A 10,794-nucleotide genomic window follows, 5' to 3' on the forward strand; every position below is an offset into this window, starting at 1 on the left:
TCCTTCCTTAAAGATTTACAGCCTTAGAAACCCAATGGGAGTCACTATGAGCCAGAATTGATGGCGGTGAATTTTGTGAATTTTTTAAATTCTTTTTTAAAAAAAGGAAAACAAATGGAAGTGTCAGACAAAGGACCAGCATATACCAGGGCAAGGAAAAACTTGCAGCATGCAGGGAGTAAGGGGTGCTCAAGAAACTGTAATCAGCACAGTGTGTCTGATGCATGGGAAGTACACAAAGGAAATATTGTGAGATGAGGCTAAACGCAGGCAGGGGTCAGGTCCAAGACAGCTTTATAGGCCGTGGTAAGGAGTTTAGATTTTATTCTTAGGATAATAGGGAGGTGCAAAAATAAATAAACTATTAGATTGGAAATTGGGGGCCTTGGCAAAAGACCAAGGAGCTCTGGTGGTGTAGTGGTTACAGCATTTGGCTGCTAACCATAAATGTGGAGATTTGAACCGACCAGCCACTCCGAAGGAGAAAGATGAGACAGTTTGCTTCAGTAAATATTTACAGCCTTGGAAACCCTCTCAGGCAGTTCTTTTCTGTCCTATAGGGTTGCTGTGAATTGGAATCAACTTGATGGCAGTGGGTTTGTTTTGTGGTTTTTTTTTTTTGTTTGTTTGTTTGTTTGTTTTTTGGTTTGCAAAAGACCACACAAGAGCAGATAAGGCCTAAAGTAGGGTGGTAAGGATGCAGAAAGTGAACATGTGGACCCTAGAAGGCAGATCACAAGGGCTTCATGATCAGATGAAAATGAGAAGAAAAGAAGAAGAATAATTAAAACTGGTGCTCAGTTTATATATAAAGTTCAAAACAAACAAAACTAAACTATGGTATTAGAAGTCAGGATAGTGATTACCCTTGGAAAGCATTAACTGGAAGGGGACAGAAGGGACTCTTAAGGAACTATCGTTTCTTGATGCGACTGTCGCCTCTTAGATATTGCTGTGTTTTTATATTAATTTGTTGATTTTTTATATATATATATATATATATATATATATATATGTTTCTATATGTATGTTTCTTCTGGTTACTATGTTGCATAACAAGCCACTCCAAACTTAGTGGGGTAAAACTATAGTCATGTTATTAGGCTCACAGATTCAGGGCCAAGAACTCAGACAGGATACAACAGGAATGGCTTGTCTCTGTTCCATGATGCCTGGGGCCTCATGTAGGAAACACAAACATCTGAAGACCACCTGAGACTGATGACTGGAATTATCTGGAGCCTGTTTCACTCACCTACCTGATGTCTGGGACTGGGATAAGGGTCAGAGGCTGAGTTCAGCTGGGACTGTCAAACAGTACATACAGGTGACCTCTCTGTGTGGCTTAGCCTTCTCACATTGTGGCAGCCAGGTTTCCAAAAGGGAGCAGCCTGAGAGGCAGCTTCCAGACAGTGAGCATTCCGTGAGAACCAAGAGGAAACACCAGGGTCTTTTATGGCTCAGAAACCAAACATTACTTCTGCTATATTCTATATGGTTGAAGCAGTCACAAGGAAGAAACATCAAAGAATTTGTGGCCATTTAATAATACTGCTACAAAATTACACAATAATAATAATAAATATTGCTCTGGTGCCTTAGTGCCTAAGGCATTTGACTGCTAACCAGAAGGGCTGGAAGCTCAAACCCACAGCCACTCCTCGGAAGGAAGATTGGGCAATCTACTTCTGTAGCGATACCACCTCAGAAACCCAAGGAGGAGTCACTATGAGTCGGATCCAAGTAGACGGACAGTGAGTTTGGTTTTTTTTGTTGTTGTTGTTTTTGGTTTATTGATGCTAGGTTGTCTGGCTGAAAGATCAGAGATAGGGATCACAGGAGAAAGAGCAGATGGAGGAAAAACAATGAGCTCAGTTTTAGACCCAGTGAGTTAGAGGTACCTGAGGAACATCCAGGGAGCAGTTAGTTATGTACGTGAGTCTGCAGCACAGGAAGAGTTCTGCAGAGTCATTACACAGAAAAGGAAATCCTGTGGGTGTTGGAGATTGGCCAGAAAGAGTCAGGAGGGTGCAAAGAGAGAAGGGCCTAGGACAGAGTCCTAAGAAACACCAACACAAAAGGGATGGGCAGAGGAGCCTAGAGAAAGACTAGGAAGAAATAAACAGAAAACCAACAACTTATGGTGTCACAGAAGCCAAGCCAAAAAAAAAAAAAAGAAAAGAAAAGTGTCAAAGCATAAAGTAAAATAAAATAAAGTAAAATGTTTGGGGACTATAGGTATTTCTTCTAAGAAATTTTCCTAAAACACAAACTTAACTATACACTTAACTGTGCAAAAAACCATTTCTGAGGTTGTCCATTGCCTTCAGATAAAATCTAAGCTTTATAACATGGCTGACAAAGCTTTCTTCAAGGTCACTCAGATCATCTATTCAGGCCCCTGGGATGCAGTGAATTACTTGGTATGGCTCTTCTAGCCATGGGCTTTGTGACTCCCACCAGATGACTGGGTGGAACTATGCAAATGTGAGGTGTTTGTGCCCTACCAAGGGAATTAGATAGCTTGTTATTAATGTAAATAAGGTATATGGCACCCTTGTGGGGGTTGTTGTTGTTGTTGTTATTTGCTGTCAAGTCAGTCCCGACTCATAGTGACCCCTCCTTGGGTTTCCGAGGCAGTATCACTACGGAAGTAGGATTGCCCAACCTTCCTTCCGAGGAGTGGCTGGTGGGTTTGAACCGCCAGCCGTCTGGTTAGCAGGCAAGTGTCTTAGCCACTATGCTACCAGAGCTCCTAAGGTTGGGGTTTGTTGTTGTTGTTGTTGTTATGTGCCGTCGAGTCGGCCCCGACTCATGCAAATAAGATGTATGGAACTCTAATATTGAATTGGTCAGTTTTATCATTTAGCGAGACTTAAAATGAGCCCTCCCAGAGGCAGAAGGGGGACCTCACTACCTCAAGACAGAAAAGAGCAAGAGTGGAGCATGTTCTTGGATCTGAGATTCCTGCACTGAGATGGCAGGGAGTCAGCAGAGAGACTGCAGAAAGAGACAGTACAGGAGTGACAGCAGAACTGAGAGACTGGCATGTGATAGAGTGGTGGGCTTACAGGCCCATGGAACAAGAAAGCTGAGTGCTTTTGGGCAGGAGGCTTGCTGACGGAGTGGGGTGCACCTAGGTGCTCCTATGTTGTTGTTGTGTTTGCCATCGAGTCGGATCTGACTCATAGCGACCCCACCTTGGGTTTCTGAGGTGGTATCACCATGGAAATAGATTGCCCAACCTTCCTTCTGAGGAGGGGCTGGTGGGTTTGAACCTCCAGCCTTCTGGTTAGCAGTCAAATGCCTTAGGCACTACGCCACCAGTGCTCCTATAGGCAGAGCTAAAAGAGCATTGTAACACTTGCCCAAGCAGGGCAGAGGCGAGGCCGAGAGGCCAAGGGCCAGAGGGCATGGCAGAAAGGAGTCTGTTCTGATTGAAGAATTGTACCCTCATTGTTCCTGAACCTGAATTGTTGTTGTTGTTGTTGTTATGTGCCATGACCTGACTTATGACCTGTTATTTCCCTAATAATCCCATGATCATGAGTATTGTCTGTGATTTCTGTGTGGTCATTGCAATGAATTACCAAACCCACCAAAGGAGTAGAGAGTACCTTGGGAGGGATAGTTGGTGTCAGAGTTGGTGAGAAGTTTGAAGGGTGGCAGCATGTCTGACTTCCACCTTACAGGAATCAGCTTTAGGCTGATACTGTTGACCCTTCTGTCTCCCTTTCATGAAGTTAGAGGTCAGAGGAGTTGCCACCCCCACGTTCTTTTTGCACTTCTGTCTTACCACTACCCACTCAGATCCTCTGAAAAAATAGTTGATGTCCTTCTAATAATTCATGCTTTTTGATGCCTCTGTGTCTTTGCTCAAAGTTTCTGGGTGACCCAAATATTGTGCTAAACACTGGGGATAAAAGAATTTAAGCACTCAAGTATTAACCAAAAGGCTGGCAGTTCGAACCCACCCAGGGGCACCTAGGAAAAAAGACATGATGGTCTGCTTCCAAAAGGTCACATCCTGGACCTTTACTTTATGACCCTTACGGAGCACAGTTCCAGCACATGAGGTTACCATAAGTCGGAATCAACTCGAAGGCAACTGGAGCTGGTATGCCTTTGCACACTCTGTGCACCCTGCCTTAAGTGCTCTTCACCCTCCCATCTCTCTGTAACTGGCTAATTTCTATTCAACCTGAAGAAGCCAGGCTCCAATGGAGCCTTTCCCATGTATTGTAGTAGCCCTCTGTTATCCATCTAACAGAGTACTCATCAGACTGATTTGTTTGTTTACCTGTTTCCCTTACCAGACTGTAAGCTCTTGGAAAGGAGAGCGTGTCTCATTCTTTTATCCCCAGTGCTTAGCACAATATTGGCCTGGCACATTGTAGGTGCTCTGATTATGACTTTTGACTGACAGTTAATGGTAGTAAAAGGGATGTGAGGTTGAAGAAGAATTTTTAGGTCTTCTTTTATTGGTTTTGGTATGGGAGAGGTTTTGTGCATTTCTCAGAAAGAGAAATGTTGAAGGAGGTTGAGAATCTAGAACACACAGAATACCTGGTAGGCTGACGGACTAGAGGTACCAGGAAGAGAATGGTGATAAAGGCACTGTAGAATCACTCCCTCCCTGGGATCAACATGGAGTAAAGATGGGTGTGCATGTAGATTAGGCTACAGACAATGAAAACAGAGTTTACATCTGATGTGAGAGGCATCTCTGTCCCTGGAGACTAGTTCAGCACAAGAAAAAAAAAAAGTTGTTAAATAAGTAAATGGTGAGGCCCGAGCAGAGAAATTGCATAAAGTATCAGAGTGAGTGACTGAGCCTGCACTGTAATTCAGGTCTCCTGACCTAGAGAACCCTATCTAGCTCCACTTGGGGTAGGGGACAGAGAAGAAGAAGGTATGGGTGGGACATCTACGAGAAACAAGGCCCAGCCTTACCTGTGAGACATGTACCCCCCACCTTCTCCAGGGACCTCATTAGAGGTGTTTAGCTGAGCAAGTGTTAGCCCAGGCCCTGGGGGACAAGGCAGGGCCATGGAGCCACAATGCCTCCGCCCCTTCTGTAGCTGGTCCTGGTTGTGTTGCTAAGAGCTTCAGAAGCTAAAGACAGAAGTTGAAGCTTCAGCTGAGGGCAGCCTCTTTTAGGCTGTCAGGCAGGAGCCCCTACCTCCAGAAGCTGCCTACAGGCAGAGGCCCTGGATATCTCACACTCCAACAAAAAGCCACAGAACCATGAGTCAGGAAAACAAAGTGAAGACAACAGAGTCCAGCACCCCTGCTCCATCCAAGCCCAGGTGAGAGGTCCTGGTCCTCTGCATCAGGTCTGTCTGCCTTAATAGATGGTGGGGCCTGATTCCTCTTGGTGCCCCCAGTCATGACCACAGCATTGAATGAATGCCTGGTGAATAAATGAAGCACGACCTCCCTTCTTGCCCACAGGAAGTCACTGCCTATCCTGGACCCATCAGGGGATTACTACTACTGGTGGCTGAACACGATGGTGTTCCCAGTAACCTACAACCTGGTCATCGTGGTGTGCAGGTTTGGTAGGAGCCCTAAGGGAGGGGCCTTAAGGAGCGAAGAGGGCAGAAGAGTGAGGCCTAGCAGAGGGGCGGGCCCTTGGGGCACGCCAAAGAATGGGGCAAGGCCCATGGGCGGGGCTTCCCAGGGCAGAGAGTTCTGAGGAGCCTGGGGAGACAGGCCCCCCTCAAAAATAACTGTCCTCGAGCCAGTCCCTCTGTCCCTGCCCCTTAGGGCCTGCTTTCCTGACTTACAACACAGCTATCTGGTGGCCTGGTTGGTGCTGGACTATACGAGTGACCTGCTCTACCTACTGGACATAGTGGTGCATTTCCACACAGGTCAGTGAGATTGAGGGCTGACCATGTTCCCTTCTGCTTTAACCTTTTAGTAGTAAGAAAGTGATCCTTTTCCTAAAAGCACTGTCACAGGCCTCTATGCTTGACAGCACCCCTAAGCTCACCTCAGAAACCCCAGAGCAAGGCTATCCTCCCCTTCCTGTCCTCTGATTGTCTTCCTGTCCTACACTGGCCTGCCCCTGTCACTCTCAGTTACTAGAGCAGAAGGGTGTTCTGACCCACTCTCATAGCTAACCCCATTCTGTGACTGACCTTGGCCTGTCTTCTCCTTCTCCCCCATTCCTGTGCCAGGATTCTTGGAACAGGGCATACTAGTGGTAGACAGGGGTAGGATCTCCAGCCGCTATGTTCGCACATGGAGCTTCGTGTTGGACCTGGCTTCCCTGGTACCCACGGACTTGGCCTACCTGCGGCTGGGCCCGCATACACCCACACTGAGACTAAACCGCTTTCTGCGTGTACCTCGCCTCTTTGAGGCCTTTGACCGCACCGAGACCCGCACAGCTTACCCAAATGCCTTTCGCATTGCCAAGCTGATGATTTACATTTTTGTAGTCATCCATTGGAACAGCTGCCTATACTTCGCCCTGTCCCGGCACCTGGGCTTCGGGCGTGATGCATGGGTGTACCCAGACCCCGCACAACCTGGCTTCGAGCGCCTGCGGCGCCAGTACCTCTACAGCTTTTACTTCTCCACACTGATCCTGACTACTGTGGGTGACACACCACTACCAGCTCAGGAGGAGGAATATCTCTTCATGGTGGGTGACTTCCTGTTGGCTGTCATGGGCTTTGCCACCATCATGGGTAGCATGAGTTCTGTCATCTACAACATGAACACTGCAGATGCAGCTTTCTACCCAGACCACGCACTGGTCAAGAAATACATGAAACTGCACCACATCAACCGCCGACTAGAGCGACGAGTTATTGACTGGTGAGGATGCTGGGATCCCAGACCAGGAATGGGAAGGGTTATGTAGTAGAAGGGTGTATGAAGGAGGGGCTGGGTTCTTATTGTATGATGGGCCAGGAAAGCAGTCAAGATGTAGCATGCATTTGGCAGGGCTTGGAAAAGGATGTTCTCTGCAAAGGGGACCTGGACTACGGAGAGGGTGGATAAGAGACTGATAGGGAGGGGCACTCATGCACTAGAAACCGGGAGAGACAGCCCTGCACACAGAGGGTGCCTTCAAGATGAACGTAGATACCAGGGAATAGGGAACTGCTACTGCCTGGTAGTGCTCAGAAAGGGATGAGAAGAGAAGAACAATTGTTGTTGTTATGTGCCGTGCAGTCAGACTCAACTCATAGTGACCCCTCCTTGGGTTTCTGAGGCAGTATCACTACAGAAGTAGATTGCCCAACCTTCCTTCCGAGGAGTGGCTGGTGGGCTTGAACTTTCAGCCTTCTGGTTAGCAGTCAAGTGCCTTAGGAACTATGCTACCAGAGCTCCTGAGAAGAACAATATCCCTGGGAAATGGCCAACAACAAGATGGTTGACTATGTCATGGTGTCCATACTGTAAGCCCCCAAAATGGAAGTGTCAAAATTGGCTATAGCAGGAAGGCTGTACAGGAGAAGAGGGCTTAGGATGGCTGAAGTAGTAATCAATGGGGTGGTTCAAGACATGTCTTTGATTAGGGGGTGGAGGGTAAGGTCTGACAGGAGGTAAAAGCTATTTTATCTATTATCAAGTGGTGGAGGCCTCATGCCCTAGGGGGGGGACAAGAGATCAAACACATCTGTAACTGGGAAAGGAAATTGTGAGTTGAAGATATTCATTAGCCAACTGGTTCTTCCGTGCCCTTTATGAGACCTCAGTGTGGTTGGGCTCTTGGCTAAAGCTGAGCTGAGTCCTGATGGATGGGGACAGAAGCGGACATGTAGGGAGCTGGTGAGGAGCTGGCACTGCTCTTGCCCACAGGTACCAGCACCTGCAGATCAACAAGAAGATGACCAATGAAGTAGCCATCTTACAACACTTGCCTGAGCGGCTGCGGGCAGAAGTAGCTGTATCTGTACACCTTTCCACTCTAAGTCGAGTACAGATCTTCCAAAACTGTGAGGCCAGCCTGCTGGAGGAGCTGGTGTTGAAGCTGCAGCCCCAGACCTACTCCCCAGGCGAGTACGTCTGCCGCAAGGGAGACATTGGCCGAGAGATGTACATCATCCGTGAGGGTCAACTAGCCGTGGTGGCAGACGATGGTGTCACACAGTATGCTGTGCTTGGTGCAGGGCTCTACTTTGGGGAGATCAGCATCATCAACATCAAAGGTGGGCACCCAGCATTTGTTCTTGGAACAGGGTTGGAGGAGGGGGGTGAGGACAACAGAACCCAGTGCTGAAATAGAAGGTACTTCAGGGCCTATAGATGATGGCAACTTAGCCCTTATCTGAGTTATTAGAGGGCTGGGGATAGAAGCAGGACATGGAGGGTCTGTTTCTTGAGAAGAAGCTGAGCCAAAGTCAGTGAGCAGAGTGGGTCTTTAAAAAAGGCAAGAGATGAGCTCTGTGGGTATTAACCCAAGCCTTCAACAGAACAGTGGAAAGTAACAGAGATAATAATGTTGTTGCTAGTTGCCAGCAAGTCAATTCCAACTCATGGTGATCCCACGTGTGCCGAGTAGAACTGCTCCATAAGGTTTTCAAGGCTGTGCCTTTCAGAAGCAGATCCCAGGCCTATCTTCCCAGGTACTGCTGGGTGGGTTCACATCACCAACCTTTTGGCTCATAGTTGAGCGTTTAACCATTTGCGCCACCCGGGGACTTCATAATAATAATAATGCATTTTAATTACATGCTTACTACCCTGTTCTAAGTGGTTCACATGTATCAACTCATTAGATTCCCACAATATATAAGGTAAGTATCATTCTTATCACTATTTTAATGATAAGAAAAATCAAAGCATACGGAGAGGTTAGGTAACGGGGAAGTTTATGCATGAGATAAGGAACAAACACTTGAGATCAGTGGAAGGAACAACTTTCTCACAGCCAAATGGAAAGGAAGGGAGACAAGAGGGGATCCCACTTACTTAACATCAACTGTGGGCTGGCCCCATTTTTTTAATTATTCATTCTTCCCACCAGTCATGTGCAGTAGGAATTGTTATGCCTGATTATAGATTTAGAAAAAAAGCCTCACTCCCTGGAAAGGAGATGTGCACACCCTCAATGATGTTCAGATGGAGGCTGAATGCGCTCTACTGACAGGCATTCCAGGATTCGCTCAGCCTGGAGGTCCCACCTTTGAGTGTTTCTGAAGGCTGCACGTCTGTCCTCCAAGGACAATTCAGCCACGGTCTGCTTGAGCTTAGGCAATTCACTTCCCTTTTTAGGCTTCAACTTCCTCTACCTACCCAATGAGGATGATATTAAAAACTCAATGCGTTCTTTATGAGAATTAAATGGTTGAGGCACCCAGAACAATGCCTGGCACATAGTAAGTGCTCCATAAGTGGTAGCTCTCCTTTCCCTATGTAAGGTGCTTTCTAACTACGAGACTTTGCAGCATTTGGCCTAACCTATCTCCCCATCTCCCAACATCTTTGTAAAATATACATGATACCATATATCTTCCCAGCTAAATAGCTCAATAGTTTCCCACTTCCCTCAGCATAAAGTCTGAACTCTCTGCCATGGCTTCAAGACCCAACATGGCCTGACTCTCTCCTTCTCTCTCTGCTCTTCTCACATTCTACACTTTTTTTTTTTTAAACTGTGATTTGGGTGAAAGTTTACAGAGCAAATTCACTTTCCACAGCAGTTCACATACTTTGTCTCATGACATTGACTACGATTTACCCCAATGCAACAGCTCCCCTCCTACTTCCTCCCCATAGTTACCTCTTCCCTGTGTCCTTCCCTCCAAGTACTCCTGTCCCCCGAGCTATGTCCCTGTGCATACACGGCCCTTCTATTCTCCCATGATTGTTCTCTCCATGGAGTCACACCCTACACTTTAGCCACTCTGAACTGCTTACTGTTTTCTGCATCCACCTAACTCCCTCCTCTGCTCATGCTCCTCCCTCTGCCTAGATTGTCCTCCCTCCTTTCCCCTCCTCCTCTTCCCCTAGTTACCTCCTACTCAATTTAGGCATCCCAGGAAGGCTTCCCTAAATTCCTAATAAGGCTTCTAGCTTATTAGTGCCTCTTTGCCTGTTTTGCCACATTACTCTACTCATACATCTACACAACACCAGCCACACTGTTATGTAACTCTCCATTTAAATATCTACCTCCTCTTGACCGTGAATTCTTAGATGCAGGTTGCTGATGCCCAGCACAAGCTCTGGCCCAGCACATTACTGGGCAAATGAATTAATCAGGCAGGAAGAGAGGCCAGATAGAGCTGGGGGTCCTGGTTCAGGAGTGAAATGCTACTCCCTTGTCCCTCACTAACTATCCTCCCATCTGTCTGCCCATGGACTACAGGGAACATGTCTGGGAACCGTCGCACAGCCAACATCAAGAGCCTAGGTTACTCAGACTTGTTCTGTCTGAGCAAGGAGGACCTGAGGGAAGTGCTGAGCGAATATCCACAGGCCCAGGCCGTCATGGAGGAGAAGGGCCGGGAGATTCTGCTCAAGATGAACAAGCTGGACCTGAATGCGGAGGCCGCAGAGATCGCCCTGCAGGAGGCCACAGAGTCTAGGCTGCGAGGCCTGGACCAGCAGCTTGATGACCTGCAGACCAAGTTCGCTCGCCTCCTGGCTGAGCTGGAGTCCAGCGCACTCAAGATCGCTTACCGCATAGAACGGCTGGAGTGGCAGACTCGAGAGTGGCCGGTGCCCGAGGGCCTGGCTGATGCTGATGATGAGGGAGAACCTGAGGAAGGGACTTCCAAGAGTGGGAAGGGCAGGGCTGGCCAAGAAGGGCCTCCAGGCCCAGAGTAA

At 47.6% G+C, this 10,794-nt stretch overlaps 1 protein-coding gene across 1 annotated transcript; it reads left to right on the forward strand.

The window, feature by feature from the left end:
- Window positions 1–5,247: 5,247 nt before the first annotated feature.
- CNGA4 (cyclic nucleotide gated channel subunit alpha 4) lies at window positions 5,248–10,794 on the forward strand. Its single transcript, XM_007954330.2, has 6 exons — window positions 5,248–5,309; window positions 5,455–5,556; window positions 5,770–5,876; window positions 6,186–6,831; window positions 7,822–8,171; window positions 10,334–10,794. The coding sequence occupies exons 1-6, from the start codon at window positions 5,248–5,250 to the stop codon at window positions 10,792–10,794; spliced, it is 1,728 nt and encodes a 575-aa protein (XP_007952521.1).

This window comes from Orycteropus afer, unplaced genomic scaffold (assembly GCF_000298275.1).
Source record: "Orycteropus afer afer isolate SDZICR_OR568_19922 unplaced genomic scaffold, OryAfe1.0 scaffold00014, whole genome shotgun sequence".
Taxonomy (NCBI): Eukaryota; Metazoa; Chordata; class Mammalia; order Tubulidentata; family Orycteropodidae; genus Orycteropus; species Orycteropus afer.

Excerpts from the sequence above, each read along its gene's own strand:
- CNGA4 (XM_007954330.2), top strand. The coding sequence starts at position 5,248 with ATGAGTCAGGAAAACAAAGTGAAGACAACAGAGTCCAGCACCCCTGCT. Across the intron at positions 5,877-6,185 it reads AGTGGTGCATTTCCACACAG|GATTCTTGGAACAGGGCATA; the intron begins GTCAGTGAGATT and ends TTCCTGTGCCAG. Across the intron at positions 8,172-10,333 it reads CAGCATCATCAACATCAAAG|GGAACATGTCTGGGAACCGT; the intron begins GTGGGCACCCAG and ends CATGGACTACAG.